General features: G+C 53.5%; 2 protein-coding genes and 1 long non-coding RNA gene across 4 annotated transcripts in view; 2 read left to right on the top strand and 1 right to left on the bottom strand.

The window, feature by feature from the left end:
• Positions 1 to 1,137: 1,137 nt before the first annotated feature.
• On the bottom strand, positions 1,138 to 16,124 carry LOC309639171. Of its 2 annotated transcripts, none has more exons than XR_014251505.1 (3): positions 15,319 to 16,124; positions 2,633 to 3,343; positions 1,138 to 1,265 (listed from the first exon to the last, which is right to left on the bottom strand). It is a non-coding gene; the product is annotated as an uncharacterized lncRNA (long non-coding RNA). The 2 variants fall into 2 exon arrangements; XR_014251506.1 differs by lacking the exon at positions 15,319 to 16,124 and adding an exon at positions 3,547 to 3,734.
• CASQ1 (calsequestrin 1) lies at positions 3,921 to 13,300 on the top strand. The gene is made up of 11 exons (XM_082475130.1): positions 3,921 to 4,341; positions 6,139 to 6,223; positions 6,994 to 7,094; positions 7,350 to 7,461; positions 7,814 to 7,887; positions 8,236 to 8,366; positions 9,513 to 9,558; positions 9,972 to 10,026; positions 10,485 to 10,585; positions 11,377 to 11,451; positions 12,683 to 13,300. Exons 1-11 carry the CDS (start codon positions 4,063 to 4,065, stop codon positions 12,815 to 12,817), a joined length of 1,194 nt encoding a protein of 397 aa, XP_082331256.1. The 5' UTR covers positions 3,921 to 4,062; the 3' UTR covers positions 12,818 to 13,300.
• A 133-nt stretch (positions 16,125 to 16,257) lies between the features above and the next one.
• Positions 16,258 to 17,312, top strand: part of PEA15 (proliferation and apoptosis adaptor protein 15) — a 9,194-nt gene continuing 8,139 nt past the window's right edge. Inside the window, exon 1 of the mRNA XM_082414858.1 lies at positions 16,258 to 16,415. The gene's annotated coding sequence lies outside the window, so the exon portion shown is untranslated. The remainder of the gene's footprint in view (positions 16,416 to 17,312) is intronic.

The following is a 17,312-nucleotide window of genomic DNA, read 5'->3' as shown; positions in this document are numbered from 1 at the left end:
GGGCTCACCCTTCTGTTTTTCTCCCCTTGATGCCTTCCCCAGTTCACTCTGGTCTCTTCTCTTCCACAGGCTGGCTGGAGAAGGAGACCTACTACTAAACTCAACAGAGGAAGATCTTCACATGACATCAGGGTGTCCTGAGCGCCAGGTGGGGGAGGGTTGGGGTAATGAGTTTGGGAAAACATCTGAGAGTGCACATTAGTTGGGGCAGGGAGATGCCAGGAGGAAGAACCTTGGATGAGAGAGACAGGTGATCCTAGGGCTGGGTTGAGGGCACCATGGATAGATGTGGTGGGTTAAGGGGAGCCCTGCCTGCATCTGACTGGAGCCCAGCAGGGGGCTCAGTAGCCAGTCAAGAGAGTAAATGTTTGCAACAGCCCTTAGCTCCTGGATGTGTCGCATCTGATTTTTGGAGAATGGGGATGACTGTGACGCTCTCTCCCTAGATCTTCACGGGAGCCAGGCAGGGGAAGTCTTTCAGGGACCAGAGTCGAGGCTGGGAAGGGATCAGAATCAAGCATCCTTGCCCCTTGAGGGCTAGCCCCTCAAAGTCACTCTCCAACGCAGCAGAGAGCAAGGACAGGACAAGTCCTGGGACCAGAGAAACAGAGGAGGTGAGAGAGGAGCAGGGGAGCCACACCTTACAGAGGGGCCACAGCGCCCACTCAGTTCCTCAGATCAACTTACAGACTCATAGGCTTTTCGTGCTAGACCTTATTTCATCATGAAGAACCTGAGGTCCAGAGAGGTTAAATGACTTGGAAGGGGCCACATGGTGAGTGGTGAAAGTCGGGCCGCTGCCCCGCCTCTGAGGAAGGGATTGGTGTTCCCGTAGCCCCAGTCATTAGGGCATCTTGACCCCATCCCAGCCCTCAGCTGTTTTCTCTGGTGTAACCTTGAAACAGAGGCTGGAACAACGCTGAATGGATCCCTGTAGCCTTTACTCTAGGCAAAGCACCCGCCCCCTCATGCCCCAGCTCCACGCAGGGGATGGATGATCCCCAAAGCCTGGCCTCCGAGCCTGGGCCCAGCACTTGCTGCGTCTCCCGCAGGTGAGGAGTCCCCGGGAGCCTTTCTCTCCTGCCCACCCTTGGCGGCAGCTCTTCCTTCCTCTTCACCCACTCGCTGGCTTTTGCTCTGTGAGCTGGTCCACTTTACCCTGTAGATCGGTTCACTCTCAGGCTTCTTTTAGAGGAGAGGGCTGGCTGTGCCGAACAGCATACAGAGAGAGAGAAATGCTGAGAAAAGCTGGTGGAAATCGTAGACTGTCACCAAAAACAAAGCACGTGTGTTAAGTGACTGCACATTCTGTCTGGCGGTAGACAAAGGCCTTACTCACACCATCCATTAATCCATACAACAAATACATTCTTACCACCCTGCCCGGTTTTATAGATGAGGAAACCAAGGTCTGTCTGACTGCAGAACTTGTGCCCTCAACCACTTTTCAGGCTAGTCTTACGATGAAGGCTGGGCCAAAAATATACAAATGCAAAAGAAAAAAATATAGGATAGTGATAGAGGAAGGGCCGTGGGCGAGTCTGGAGGATGACAGGCCATGAACTAGCAAAGGGAAGGCTGTCGTAAGGTACACCAGCCACTGTCCCCCTACATCGGGCCCTCCTAGACGTCTCTCTCCCACCTGCTCCCCTCCCTCCTCCAACACAAGGTCTCCTAGGGACAGGGCTATATCAGTCTGGGGTCCTTCCCTGATGCTGACAGGGCTGAACCAACCCTGGAAGACGGAGGGGCCAGGGTGTGTGTGAGTGAGGTGGGGAGGGGGAGAATGGTGGGGCCAGCTCCTCAAGTTTCAGTAGCAGGAGCTTTGGGTGTCTGGTGGGTTAAAAATACAGAGGCCCCAACTTAGGGTCATTTGATATCGGTGGCTGAGCCTGAAGGCAGGGGCCTAGAGGGAAGGATTTGAATAGAAAGTATAGAGCAAAGTATGGGAGAGGAGGACAGGGAGGAGGGGAGGGGTGCAGCTGCTGGAAAGGATCCGGGTGGCTCTGGAGAGCCAGGGCCAAGGAGAGGGAGCAGGATGGGATGAAACAGCCCGGTAGCTGCAGAAGAGGAGAGGGAATGGAGCAGGCCTGGGTCACCATTTCGTTCCATCTCACACCCTGGGGGTACGAAAGGTCAGATTCAGGATGGAACGAGTCTAAGGTCCCAATGTCTCTGTCCCAGTGTTCCCCCCTCCTCCAGAGTGCAGCAGAAGGAGTAACTAGGGCTGGACGTCATCTAGGTCATATATGTCTGGGTGGGTCCACCTGTCTATCCTGCTGTCTTTGCTCTGGTCATGGGGCTGTGGGCATGTTGGTCGCTCTCTTGAGATGGGTTCTGAGGTCTCTCCAGCTCCAGCATGCCCTGCCTAGCTACCTCTGGCCTCTCCTGTGCCAATGACAGCTGTCTCTCTTGGACCCACTCCTGCCACGTTCTTGAGATTTTCCCTGGCCTTCCTTGCTTAGCCGTTTAAGGTCTGCCCTGTGGGAGTGCGGAAAGGTCATTCCTCTAACATAACTTCATGGTGCAAAACACCCGCTGTGCCTCCAGCATCGGAGACACCTCAGGGTGGGCATGGGGGCTTCTGACTTTGATCTAGCCTCTCTCTGGTCTCCCTCGTGCCTCAGCTTACCTGTGCATGAGCCCTGGAGGGCCGCGAAGAGGGTCCTTGAAGGTACCCAGAGCTGAGCCCATCCACTCCGCCCTCAGCCCCAAGCTGGGATCCAGGAAGTTAGAGCCCCTCCGCACCAGCTCTGCTTTGGCTCTCAGTGCACAGAATTAAGCAGCATCCTTGGTTCAGGGCACAGGGCCCCACCTCTTCATGTTTCCCAATGTTAATTTTTTCCCCTACCGTTGATACCTGATCCTTTTTGTCTTGTCAAAGACGTAGGAATGAATAGTCACAATGCGCTCTCCTTGGAATCATTCAGCCAGGGGAATCCTCCTTCCCACTGTGCCCTAGAAAACCAGTCCAGTAGGATCAGAGTAGAGAGTACAAGCAGGAGGCAGCAGCCGAACGACTTTGTCCTTCTCCTCTCGGGTCTGTGGGCAGAGAAGCCCCAGATCCGCATCTCCAAGGATGGATGTGGGCCAGCACTTCACGCCCCACGCCCCGTCCTTCCTCTGCATACTCCAGTTAGGAGTGTTGAGTGAAGCAAAGGAAACTGGCTGGAGCTGAGCCAGGGCGCCAGTCCTGGACTCGGCTCCATCTTTTATTCAGAGAATGACCTCATCCTTGGTCTTGGTTCTTTAAAGGGAAGTGCAGGGGGTCTCTTTCCTGCAGCCTGGATTGCATTTGTACTCCCCCCGACTTCCTCCACAGGATCAAAGAAACAGACTTGACCTAGAGGAGAGTCCCAGGTTTTAGGACTTAGAGGCAATACCACATTTGCCCCCCTTTTTACAAATGGACTACAAATTTAACCTCTGACCCAGAATACCTCCTCCTCTGCAGCCCCATTTCCCTCTGTCTGAGTACCCTTGCCCTCCCTCAACTCTCCCTAATTACCCCCAAGCCTCCCCTCCCCCAGACCCAGCTTCATTTACCTCCGACTCATCTGGTCTTATTTTTAGCTCCAGCTTTTTCCTTTCTTAATATGGCGATGAGCTCCTAGGCCGGTGTGGGGACAGGGGCCGAGGAGCCCTGGACATTGGGGGGGAGGGGGAGGGGGAGGCTCTGGGAGCCTGGGTGAGAGGTGTTGGAGGTAGGAGGATCCCGGCCCTCACGGGGCCATCCTGGCCTCAGAAGGTTATCCATCTCTCCTGCCAATCCTGGAGACATATTTAGACAGGACCAGGTGGGGGCCAAGGGGTGTCAACCTCAAGGGCAGCTCCGGTTCCCTCCCCGCCCCCTGCTCCTATTCCTCCTCCTGACCCTTTTTCTCTTGGCTCTGTCGGCAGTTTCTCCAGGACCTAGCAGTGTCCTCTGTCCACTGCTCTGGGCCGTTCCCCACCCCACCCCCACCGTGAGCCCCTAACTCAGGATTTGGGACCCAGGGGCCCCTCCCTACCCCAGCTAACCTCTTCTGGACCAGGAGAGCCGACCCAGATCCCACTACCTCCATGAGTGCTGCAGACAGGATGGGGGCCAGAGCTGTGCCCGGCCTGCGGCTGGCACTGCTGTTACTGCTGGTGCTAGGGACACCCAAGTCAGGGGTGCAGGGGGAGGACGGGCTGGACTTCCCCGAGTATGATGGTGTGGACCGTGTGGTCAATGTCAACGCAAAGAACTACAAGAATGTGTTCAAGAAGTACGAGGTGCTGGCACTGCTCTACCACGAACACCCCGAGGACGACAAGGCCTCACAAAGACAGTTTGAGATGGAGGAGCTGATCCTGGAGGTGAGTGGCGGGGTCTGCAGGCCTGCAGAACAGCCCAGTCCGTCTCTGCACCCCCCTATCCTACAGCTCCATGTAGATCTTTAAGAGTGGGATCTGGGCGTGAGGGGCAGGGCAGCAGGACCCTGTCTCGACCAACAGGACCAACAGGACCCAAGTGGCATATGACCTTAGCCAGAAGAGAAACAGAGATTCAGGAACCCCCAAAGTACCACCGTAGTCAGGCAATTTTAGGAGGGAGGGGGTGCTGCAGGGGGAATCTCTCCTCCATGCTAGAGGAGGGTGGTAGTACTAGGTTTGGCTAGGACTGGGGTGACCTTGGAAGGGGGGCAAAAAAGGAAAAGAGAGGTTCTTCATGGGAAGGTGAAGAACTGCAGTACACCCCCAAATCTACTTTCCTAACCAAAACGTACCCTCTCTCCATACACTTTAGGGACTGCACCCCAAGGAGATCCAAACTGAGTATAAATTTAAATGTTATTGACATTTTACTTGCATGTCATCGATTTAATGGCTAAAGGTTTAATAGAGCCCACCGTGCCTCCCACTGGCCTCTCAGTCCCCTCCCCCTGCCATCTGCCCCTATTGGATCAAGCTGGGCACCCCAATTGGAAAATTCTTGTGTTTGGAGGAGGCTTCACCATGCCTTCCCCAACTTGTCTTTGTGGGAAGATTCTCCTCACCCCCAAGCTGACCTCGGGCGCAAAAGAGAGAGAGAGACTATTGTTACAAGAAAAAAGCCCATGTTTGGAGATGACTGGAAAATGTGGTCACACAGCCCTCCAGGAGCCGGGATGTGTTGGAGTCTCCTTGTCCAAGCTGCTGCAGCCCCTCCTCTAGTATGGCAGGACAGAGAGGCCCCAGCTTGCCCAGAGCTTGGAGTATTTCAGGGCAAGACACCAGGACTGTAGGCTCTCATTTCTGTGTGCCCCTGCCGGGTGCTGGAACCCGCCGCCTGATTAATGAGCTGAGTATTTTTATCCTGAGTGCTCAGCATCTCTGGCCATCCACCTGTCCCAACCTCCTGAGAATCCGAGCGCCCCGAGCTTGTGTTAGGTGGGGTAAAGCTGCAAACCATGCCCAAGGCAGAGTGCATCAGGGTTGAGAGCCCTGCTGGGAGACCCATGAGGACAGGGACCTAGGGTGTGACTCTCCACAGCCTAAGGACAGCTTGAAGTAGAGAGTGAAAGGGAAAGTCCCACCCCATTGAGGAAGACCGGGCCTATTTCATCTCTAATCTCTTTGTCAGTCTCTCTGCCTCTGAGGGTGACCAGTGGTGGCCACGGTGACCTCTACTCTCAGCTCTCCGGCTCTCCCTGCTCCTCAGCAACATGAACAGAGGCCCACGCCCCCCACCCTCTTGCCCTCCAAAATTCTCCCCATTGGGACTCACTCAGAAGAACCCCAGGGATGTGTAACATCACCCCCATACTGAGCGTGGTCTTTGATCAGTATGGAGTACAGGGCTCAGCTCCGAAGGAGGAAAGAGCCTCAGTCATCCTGAAGCTAGACCCCTCAGCATCCCTAAGGAACCTGGAAGTACATGCACAGTGCCTTAAAGTTCAACATAATAAGCACATTGTAAATGAGCAATAGGTGTTCAGGAATTAAAATTGGACCACAGACCAAAAGGGTGGAGGGGGCGTGGCAGGGAAAGTGGAGATATCCTGCATCCTAGCAGAGTGTCAAGGTTAACTCATATTCCCTGCATCCCAAATGACCCAGCTCGAAAGCATGAGATCGGGAATAGTGGTTACTAAGAATTCCAGAGGCTGATTTTAACCCTAACTCTCCCTTCAGTTAGCAGCCCAAGTCCTAGAAGACAAGGGTGTTGGCTTCGGGATGGTGGACTCTGAGAAGGACACGGTTGTAGCCAAGAAACTAGGTAAGGGAGGGGTGGGAGGAGCAGGGAGGGGAAGGTGACCGGTGAGAAAATACTGAAATTTGGAGGGTTATGGTTGGGGGTTCCAGCCTCTCCTTTATTCCTTATAGAGACCCATGCTCAAATCCCAGAAAGAGGTGAAGGTGGCCTTCTTTATACCTACCTAAAAAACGGGGCTAGGTTCTGGAGGAAAGGGGGAATCAGGGAACACAAGTGGGGCTGGAGAGACCTCTGCAAACTCCTCTTCCAACCCCTCCCCCCCCAGAGCCGGGGGCTGGGTGTTACAGCATCAGCCACCAGGGGGCAGCACAGGCCTGAGACTGGACTCCGGATGTGGATGGGGGAGGGGTGGCCAGTAATGAAGTCATCTGGTCAGTAATAGCTGAAGGTTAAAGGGCTGGACTGGGAATCAGCAACTAGAGTCCTCAGAGGAGGTAACAGGAAGATCTGTCTCTGGTTATGGCAGGCAGAGAAAGGGGGAAGACATCTTGCTAGGACCTATATCTCCCTGTGTCCTCCCCTAGCATCCCCATCTGACCCCAGCTTCCCCCTGGAGAGCCCCTGGGGCCAGACTAGCCGCCTAGGCTAAATCCAGGGGCACAGACACCAGGGATGTAGGGGCTGAGAGGCAGTGGAGGTGAGCAGGGCCAGGGCCAGGGGAGGTGAAGGATGTGGGGTCTAGTGGGATTATGAAATGGGCTGCAACCCTGGATTTGGACCCTTGGACCTGTGGGAAGGTTGCAATCATGGCACACCTCTGGCTCACTCCCTAGGACTAACTGAAGAGGACAGCATTTACGTATTCAAGGAAGATGAAGTCATTGAGTATGATGGCGAGTTCTCTGCTGACACCCTGGTGGAGTTTCTGCTTGATGTGAGGACTCCGCTGGACCTAGTGGCCTTGCTTTAAGACCTCACGCCCTTCCGACCAACTGCAGCCTCACACACACACACACACACACACACACACACGCACACGCACACACACACACACACACACACACACACACAGGCAACAGAGAGCCCTTTCCTCCCCGTTTCCCAGCCCTCTTTTCCCTGATCCCTCTCCTTGCCTTTACCACTGAGTTCAGAAACTCACTCTCTTCCTTCAATGTCCTTGCTCTTCCAGGTCCTAGAGGACCCCGTGGAATTTATTGAGGGTGAACGAGAGCTGCAGGCATTTGAGAATATCGAAGATGAGAACAAACTCATTGGCTACTTCAAGAGCAAAGACTCAGAGCGTGGGTAACCCTCAGACTCCACTGTCCCCTCCGCTGGTCCCCCACTTCCCCTGTCCTCCTACCTCCCCACTTCACCCACTGGCTCAGCATCCCTACCTCTTCACTCCTCTTGCCATGGTGGGTCCATCGACTGCTCTGATCTCCCTGCACTCTGCGGGTTTCACAGACAGGCACCAAGGCATTCCCCTTCCCCCCAGCCCACCACTGTATGTAACCACTCTCAGAGGACTAGAGGGGGTGAGTCTCAGAATGAACCCCACCTGCCAAAGAAGAATTGGAGAGAGACAGAGGGGGGATGGTTCCCTGGCAGACCCTGGTTCCCCCAGAGACTGACTCTGCATTCCCCCCTCAGATTACAAAGCCTACGAGGACGCAGCGGAGGAGTTTCATCCCTACATCCCCTTCTTCGCCACCTTCGACAGCAAGGTTCTCCTCCCTGCTGCTGCATTGGGTCTCCCTCACTCCCCTCAGCTGCCCTCCAGCCCCCTCTCCCAGAATCGATGGGGGACCTCCTCCCTCCCTACACACCAGTAGTCCCCAACCCCACCCCACCTCGGGCCTCCCCCACCCCACAGATTTTTAAATTATCTAACCCACCCCTCTCTCATCTTCAACCAAAGCCCAGAGAAGTTAAGACACGTGTCCAGTGTCACAGAGGCAGTGACGAGGGCCCAGGTTGTCTCACTCCCTGCCTGACATCTGCTCCCCCATAATACTTCTTCTCACCATGACCCCGTGTCCCCTGCCCCACTCCCCCATCCCCTTCCCCAAAAGGTGGCAAAGAAGCTGACCCTGAAGCTGAACGAGATCGATTTCTACGAGGCCTTCATGGAAGAGCCTGTGACCATCCCGGACAAGCCCAATAGCGAAGAGGAGATTGTCAGCTTCGTGGAGGAGCACAGGAGGTGGGGGGCAGGGGCAACCCTCTGGGCAGGGTAGGCGCCTCCCCAGGCTAGAACACATGTCTGCGAGATGGGCTAGGGGAATCTCAGCCAACCAGGAGGCTGGTCTCTCCTAGAGATGAACACACTTCTGGTATCAGTTCTTATTGATATACTGACCATTTTGCACAATATTTTGCACCCCAGCACTTAGCCCAGAGCCTGGAGCACACATAGAATGTGCTCCATCAATGTGTACGGTTCATTGTGATGTGGACTGAGACCAGTGTTGAGTGCCTGTGGTCTGCCAGGAACTCCGAGGTGCTATCTCTCTTATTATATTTAATCCTTTTAACAGCCTCAGTTAAAAAGAGTCCACGAGTAGTGTCAGAACTGGATTCTAATCCAGATCTGGCCTGTCTTCTTTCTCATACATTACCTACACCAGTGGTTCTCAACAGGGGTGGAGGGAGTGGCGACGTAGGGGGAGGATTTTGTCTTCCGGCGGATATTTGGCAATGGCTGGAGACATTTTTGGTTGGAGAGAGAGCTACTGGTATTTAGTGGGTAGAGGCCAGGGGTGCTGCTAAATATCCTACAGTGCACAGGACAGCCCTCCCACAATGAAGAATTATCTGGCCCCAAATGTCAGTAGTGCTGAGGTTGAGAAACCCTGCCCTATGCTCACACATAATTCTCTTCCTTCACAGTACTCTACAACTGGAAATACCCATTCATCAGTGTAAACACTACTTCTCTCACTCTCTCCCGCTAGATTATGGTCCGCTTCATCAGGGCAGGAATATGTTTGCCTTGTCCAACTCTGTCTACACAGCACCTAGCACAGCGCTTAGATCATCTCCAACGCTCAGTGTTATTGAATGAATGAGTGAATGAAAGAATGAATGAATGAACACCCAGATGTCCAGTTCTTTCTCCCGAAAGTCTCTCTTCCAGTCCCCTTGCCCACGCTCCTCTCTCCTACCTGCTTTAACCATGCAATTATCTGGGCCTGGTGCCCAGAGCTTAGACTTTGCCAGATGGCTTTGTTCAGGGCTGCAAGCTGTCTATGCCCTAGGCATGACCCTGTGGCAGCCTCTGCTATGGGGACCCTCTGAAGCCACGGGTGTCCCTCTTGCCCACTGAGTAGTGACTTTCTTTCTCTTCTAGATCAACCCTGAGGAAACTGAAGCCTGAGAGTATGTATGAGACCTGGGTGAGTGCCCTGGATGGGGCCCAGGCCCTTGCAGGAGCATGGGAAAACTCAAGTCCCAGAAACACCCAACCCTGCTGCTCCTCATGTCTTGCTTATAGGAAAGACAGTGCACCAGCAAAGGTGGAGGGTTTCTGTTGTGAAGAACGTGTCAGGAGTTGGGGGACACACATAACTTGATGACGATGACAAGGGAGGAGCTCTAAGCTCTGGGGCTGAAGGGTTTGCCAGCGGAGGTGTGGGGACCCTGGAGTGAAGGGGGCAGTGTACTTGGAAGAGGGTCGCCACCACAAGAATACACCTGCTCCAGAAGCTGGATTTCCACAGAAGTTAGGTCCAAGGAAGATCTAGGGCCTGTTCTGGGCTCTCTAACTTCAGTGAGTATAGCTAAGGTCTCCCCTCCCTGCCCCCCACAGGAGGACGATCTGGATGGAATCCATATTGTGGCCTTTGCAGAGGAAGCTGATCCTGGTGAGGGAGGAATACTGGATTGGATTTGGGGCAGGGGCGGGGGCACTGGTGAGAGAGGGAGATGGGGTATTTATCAGAGCATAGGCCTTTTTATTTATTTATTTATTTATTTGGTTGTGCTGGGTCCTAGTTGTGGCAGGCGGGCTCCTTAGTTGCAGCACATGGGCTCCTTAGCTGTGGTATGCGAACTCTTAGTTGTGGCATGCACGTGGGACCCAGTTCCCCGACCAGGGATCGAACCCGGGCCCCCTGCATTGGGAGCGTGGAGTCTTAACCACTGCGCCACTAGGGAAGTCCCCAGAGCATAGGCTTTTAACACATAAGATGGGTTTTTTTAGAGCACAGTTTACAAGCAGCCTGGGGCTAGACATGCGGAGTTGTGGGAGGCGGGAAAAGAGAGCTGGACTCCTGTTTCCTCTGTGCCCCACCGTGCATTTATCACCTGTGTTCCCTCCAAGATGGCTATGAGTTCTTAGAGATTCTCAAGTCTGTGGCCCAAGATAACACTGAAAACCCTGACCTGAGCATCATCTGGATTGACCCTGATGACTTCCCCCTGGTAAGAGATATCACTCAGGCACTGCTATCCGAGGCAGGGCACATCCCAGTGGGGAGCCTGTTTCAGAGCTCCTATCCCCATCTCCTAGTGAAGGAGCCTGTCGCATGCCCAGGGGCACTGAGCGCATCCTGAGAAAGGGGACACAGGATGATGGGAAGTGTGGGAACAACAGGATTCCCAGAGCAGAGGCTGAGCAGATAGCTCATGTGCCCAGGGCTGGCTCCTTCTAGAGAAATCCAGAGTTTGGGGGAGCAGAAGGGCACATTAACCCTGCATGTGGGTGTCCACAATCACAGAATCAAAGCACAGAGATTCCATGTCTCAGGGCACGGCTCTGTTCCCAGCTGAATCCCCAACACCTAACACTCTTCGTTGAAAGAGGAACTAGATGAACAAACAGAAATGTGAGGACCATTGGCAATTACAGAGTATAACTACCTTAGTTTAGAGATATAGAAACTGAGGTCCAGGGAGAAGTGATTGCCCAAAGTCACAAGGCCAATCAGTAGCAGATCCAGGATCAGAATAAGGTTTCCTATCAAGTTTTCCTCGGAAAGGAGGGACCAATGTCCCCAGCTGACCCTCTTGATAACTTTCCTTTTGGGATATCTACTCTTTAACTGCTTAGTTCTACCCATTCCCTTCAGGCACTATAGCTGGACCTATCCACCAATCTACCGTGGGTTCAGTGTCCTTCCTCTACCCCTGGCTGACCCGCACACTCACACTCACCCTGCTGGACTCAGGTGTTCCTAGCCTCCATTAAGTTGCTATTTGTGGTCTCTCCACAGCTGGTTCCATACTGGGAGAAGACGTTTAACATCGACCTGTCAGCCCCACAAATAGGAGTCGTCAATGTTACTGATGTGAGTTTCCTTCCCTCATCCCCGTTTGACCCCCAGCTCTCCTTCCCAACATAGCTAGTCCTCCTCTGCTCTGCTAACTAGGAATTGAGCCCTCCCCAGAGGAATTAGACATGCCCCGTCTAATGGCTGGAAAGAGGGAGAGATTCCTGCCCTGAACACACCCCTGCCTCTACCTGTTGGAACTGGCTGCTCGTCCTTCAAAGCCCAGTTCAAATCCTCTCTTCTCCATGAAGTCTTTCCAGATCTCCCATTTGGAATTGTTCCCTCCTTGGCACTCCCAGAGCCCATTTGGCATTGAGAACATGACTTTTATATGGCTATTTATGTATCATGTCTGTCTCTTCCAGTAGACTTTGAGCTTTTTGAGGGCAGAAATCTTCTCATTCACACACAGATAGATGCTTCAAAAATATTTGTTGAGTTGAATTGAATAAGTCACAGCCTGCTTTCATATAATTCTCAGTCTAACTGAGGAGGTAGGTATTCCGTTAACTACCGGGCCAAATTTGATAAACTCTATAATAGAGATACAAATAAAACACCAGGAAGGCACAGAAATCAAAGTGACTTCTGCTTGAGAATCAGAGAGGGTTTAAAAGGAGTAGAGTTTAAAGTGGAGAGTGTTGTAAATCAACTATACCTCAATTTTAAAATATAAAAAATTAATTAAATCTAAACAATTAAAAACATTAAGACACCCTGGAGACGGTACCGTGTGTAAGAGCTCTACAAGTGAAAATTATATGAGTCATTTCCAAACTGATGGAAAAGTTAGTGCAAAAGGTCAAAAAGTAGGAAAATGAATATCAGATTTGGGAAAAGGCAAGTCGTTTCTGATGGCTTGAGAGTCTAGAGATCTCTGAGGATGGTGCTAGAAAAGCAGGTATTGGAAAGTCTTGAATGCTAAAGAGTTGCTGACTTTATTCTCCAGGCCATGAAGAGCCACCAGTGGTTTTGCATTAAGGGCATGATAGAGAGGTCTGTTTTAGGAAGCTCAGCATGGCAAGAGCTTGTAAGAAAGACTGAAGGGAGAAGGTCTATTTGCTGATCCAGCAATTCTTTCTACTCCCACTGTCACTATTCCAACCTAGACCCCCACCTGGACAGTTTTCCTGCCCACTGACAGATGAAGAGAAGGGACAGAGGATGTACAGAGTCCAGTGAGTGGGAGGATAGGTCTAAAGACCTGAATCGGGCTTAGTTCTGATCCCTCGTCTGTGCCGTGTCCTAGGCGGACAGCATATGGATGGACATGGATGATGAAGAGGACCTGCCTTCTGCTGAGGAGCTGGAGGACTGGCTGGAGGATGTGCTGGAGGGCGAGATCAACACAGAGGATGATGATGACGATGATGACGATGACTAGTTGCCGTGGCAGCCATCTCCTAGCCCCACCTGCTCTCCTCCTGCTCCCTCCTCCTTCCCTGTCCTTCCCTGAGCTCCTCCAGGGACACTAGGTCATTCTCTGACATGGGGCCCATTGGGGTCTATATGCTGGGTGCTGAGATTCAAGGAGCTACTTTTCCCTACACACCAGCCCAGCTATCTCATCTGACTTCTGTTTCCTGTCCCACCATGCCCCTGTATCGATTATTTGTTTCTTCCATCACTCCCTACATGCTTTCTTGTGACTTCCCTCTTGCCGTATCTATGGGCCTCCATCTCTCTTCTGCTCCCTCCACCTGAGCACACTCTTCCCCCACTCTCTCAAGTCCTCTACCCTTCTGACTGTCCTATCCCTGGCCAGGGGGACGGGAGGGTACTGTGTTTGGGTCTATATCTTAGCAATCCCTTGTTAATGTACTTGGGTCAAATGAGAGACCTCAATAAAGGATCTGGGGCAACAGGAGCAAGTGTCTGCTGATGAGGTCTCACCCCTATGGCAGGAGGGAGGCAGCCAGAGGATGGGGGATTGAAGGGGTGGGTACCTCGTTAGGGGACTGTGATAGCAGGGGGGTGGGGCTCCTCCCTCCAGGCAGTTATCCCAGAGAAGCTTGGATTATTTATCTGCTGCAAGTCAAAAAGGCTTTTCTGAACACATGGTGTTTGTCCAGCACCACTGTCAGGCTTTGGGAGAACAGAGAGTGCTGGGCCTGTCCCTGCTCTCGAGCTGATTAGCCTCACTGGGAAGTCAAGACAAGCACACTAAAGAACTGAAGAAAAATACAAAGCAATATGTAATTAAGTGATTATGTGCTGCTTGATAGCACCCTCCCTTGCAGCTCTTATTTGAATGGCAAGACTGAGCCCAAAAAACACTTCCTCGGTGCGGCCTTCCCAGAGGTGGCCCCTCCTGCAGCTCCCTCCTCTGGGCTCCCACTGCACTCTCTCTGTCCACCTCTATTCTAGTACTAGCTCTTCATTTACATGTCTGTCTTCCCCACCAGACTGTGAGCCCCTTGAAGGCAGGACCCCAGGCTTTTTCTCTGTGTCCACAGGGCTTGGCACACCAAAAGTAGTCCCTAATAAATGTTTGTTAAAAGAAGGAACAAATGAATAGAATGGCCTCAGAAGAGAGAGATGAGAGTGGGCTTTGATGGCTTCATAAAGGAAGTGAGCATTTTCTAGGCCTTAAATGAATAGTGGGATTTGATTAGGGCAAAGGAATTGGGGAGGAGACATTTCAAGTGGTGAAAACATCAAAAGCACTGCCAGAATGCGTGTGCCATGTTAGGGCACAGAGGAGACCAAAGAGACAAGAAGAGAGGTTCAAGTGGTGGCCACGAGGTTGGGTGGGCATCCGGGGCTAGGTCGCAGAGGTGTTTGGATTTAGTCCTGTGAGCTGGGGAGGAAGGGCAACGTGTAATCTGGCGGTGATGAGCAGGATGGATAGAGGGAAGGAAGCTGATGGAGATACCAGAGGCAGGGAGGCCAACTCTTATCAGACAGTTATAATAATCTGGTGGAGGTGGGAGAACACGGATCAGAGTGGTGGTCATGGGAATGCAGAGGAGACGCTGAGTTTTGTTCAAAGGGCATCCCCCAGACCTGAGCCTGCTGGTGATCTTGGCAGGAAGGACCCACATTCTCTCCAGCACAGGCCCAGGCTGGGGTAAGTGTAAAGGAGTCAGGAGTAGGGGGGGAGGAACCAAACAACTGAACAAGCCCATAACTAACAGATGTTACAGCTTTCATGGATTGGGTGTAAACGTGTTGCTGGATAACTTAGAGGATCTCTGAGTATGGAAGAATGAGACCTGAGGTGAGAGAAGTTTTCACCCTCCACAGACAAATCCAGGAAGTCTTCCTGGAATTGGTGGCAGGAATATAGAGTAGAAACCACATATTCATCCAACTTGCACCCATTTAATAAATGTTTAATACATAGTATGGGCACTGGGCCAATACAAAAATATTATGGAACTTACTGTCTAGCGTAGGTCAGTGGAAGGCCCCAGACTAAATAATAGCTCCCATGTTTTAACCAGCCATCTGTGCCAGTCACTGGAGACTTACAATTTCTAAAACTCAGACGAACACTGTGAGATAGGCATCAGTGTCCCCATCTTGCCCTTAATAAGGCTCAGAGGCATAACCTGCCTAAGAAAGGAGCAGAGTCAGCATGAAGCCCAAATCCCCTGTACCTGAAAGACCTGGACCTTTCACTGACTGTAGATAAGTCATTCAGCTTCTCTGAGTCTCAAAGATGGGTCAACAAAATGGGTTTTGGCCCTACAACTCAGAACAAATGAGATATATGCAAAGGCAAATTATGAGGGTGTGTTGCTATCAAAGGGGCAGTGACATGGCACACTGGGGGGGGGGGAAGAGGATGGCGAAAGCAAAGAGAAGGGCTGTGAAATCCAAAGCAGCAGCAGCCTGAGCCTCTTCTAGCGGCAGTGTAGACTCAAGAAAGGAGGGGCCCACCTGAGGCTTCCTGAGGGGTCTCTGCCAGGCTGGAACTGAAGTGAAGCAGGGGCGTTCCTGGAGGTGGCACAGACACTGATGGGGTTCAGACCTCGTCCCCGGGCCAGGCTCTGCCAGAGTTGAGGAGAGACCTCTTAGGCTGGAGATGAAAACAGATCATCTTCTTCCTTCCCTCTTTCAGTCTGGCTGAGAATCTGGGGGAGGAAAGTCCCTGGGGTAGAAGGGAAGTGAGAGCTGCCATGCTGGGCCTGGGCAGAGGGGCAGAGCTAGGAGACAGAGCTGAGTGTGGCTCTGCAAGTTGTCTATAATTTGCATGCTGAGCTCACTGCTGCTCTTTTTCTCCCCAGAAATAAAATTACATCATGGTGGGGGGAAGGCGGGAGGGTGGTATATTTGGGAAAGGTGAGAGGAACACAAGGGGCCAGATGGCATCATCCTGGAGAGAGAAGATCTGTGGCTCCAGGGCAGGCGAAAAAGGCCCCCATTTTGCTTCTTGCCCCTACTCCTCCCTCCCCCCCCCTCCAAGGTGGATAAGTCTGAGCAGTCATTTACTACGGCTCCCTTGACCCATAAGGGGAAAAGGTTTTTACAAATACTGAGTCAAGCACCTATGAGGATCCAGAGGCCAAAGGACTTCCAAACCCTTAAACCCTAATTTACTCTTTGCCTCCCAGGGTCCCAGCCACTGTGGTCACCGAAGGGTCGTAAGGGGAGGAGTGTGTCCCTTTGGGAGGAACTAAATCTGAGAATTGGGGTTCGCTGTTTAGGGGAGGAGGCGGCGTCGCTACTCCAGCCCTCCCGCACTTCTGCCCCCGTCCCAGGAGTCTTCCAGAACCCCAGCCCCCTGCTGCCTCCCCTCCCCCTCTCCCACCGCTCCCCGCCCCCCGCCCCTCCCCGGCTCTGACATCACAGGCCAGCCGGGTGGGGTGAGGCGGCGCTGGGCTCGGGCTCTGGCTCCGCGGGCGGAAGAGGCGGCGGCGGCAGCAGAAGCGGCGGCGGCGGCGGCGGCGGCGGGAGCCGAGGAGGAGGTTCCGGACGCTGCTCAGGAACCGGGGACGCCGGAGTGCCCGCTCCCCGAGCGCTCAGCCCCGGAGGCGGTGAGAGGGCCGAGAGGGGACGTGTCGCGGGCAGAGGCAGATTTGGGGGTCTGGGCTTGGAGGGGCGTCGATCCGGGACGCCTGGGGACAGATGCGGAGCGTGGGGGCCCCGGAGGGGTCCGCTCCGTGTCAGGGCCCACGGGCTCCGTCTCTGTCGGTGCGCTCCGAGCGCGGTGTGTGCTGGAGGCGGCGTGGCTCCGGCCGCCCGTTCCACTCTGACCAGCAGTTTGGGAGTCGGACCGGGGCCTGGGGATTAGGATGGAGCCTGCTTCCCGCCCAGCCGGCTCGGCCGGGCCAGCTCCCGCCCCTCCCTCCCGTTCTCTGGCTTCGGACTCGCCTCGGCTGGCGGTCTCCCGGCCCAGCCCTGCCTCAGTTCCGCCGGCAGCCGCCCCTGCTCCGAGGGCTCAAACCTGGCGGCTGGCACCACGTGCCCTCACCCAGTCCTCTGCACCTGGGGTAGAGGTGGGATTGTCGAAGGCTTGTCCAGAGGGAAGGAGTCGGGAGCTGGGGGGTGTACAGGAGAGAAGTAGCTAACGTAAAGCCCCTAATTAATTTCATATAATCTGTGTCAAAACTGACAGGGACACACACACCTACAAGAGACACGCCCGCACACACGGTGACACACACCCATGTGACTCTTACACACATCGACTGCACACAGCAAATCACAAAGGGCCCTGCACTACACATCCAAGCCCCCACCTCACTCCCACTGTCTCCCATGTGCAAGTCTCCTGATAGAATATCAGTCTAACAGGACAGCTGAGTGGGGGCCACCGTCCCCAAGTCCACCCTGATTTCCTGGGCATCTTCTCCCAGCCCTGGGCTTCAGATCGCCCCTCTTTAAAACAGTGAGAAAACATGGTAGAAAATCCTGGTCTCAATCCAGGACAG

This window comes from Balaenoptera physalus (genome assembly GCF_965194825.1).
Source record: "Balaenoptera physalus genome assembly, chromosome: 1".
NCBI lineage: Eukaryota > Metazoa > Chordata > Mammalia > Artiodactyla > Balaenopteridae > Balaenoptera > Balaenoptera physalus.
Note: the sequence above shows the minus strand (reverse complement) of the source record. Positions and strands in the feature narration are given on the sequence as shown.

Excerpts from the sequence above, each read along its gene's own strand:
- CASQ1 (XM_082475130.1), top strand. The coding sequence starts at position 4,063 with ATGAGTGCTGCAGACAGGATGGGGGCCAGAGCTGTGCCCGGCCTGCGG. Across the intron at positions 6,224-6,993 it reads GGTTGTAGCCAAGAAACTAG|GACTAACTGAAGAGGACAGC; the intron begins GTAAGGGAGGGG and ends CTCACTCCCTAG. Across the intron at positions 7,462-7,813 it reads CAAGAGCAAAGACTCAGAGC|ATTACAAAGCCTACGAGGAC; the intron begins GTGGGTAACCCT and ends TTCCCCCCTCAG.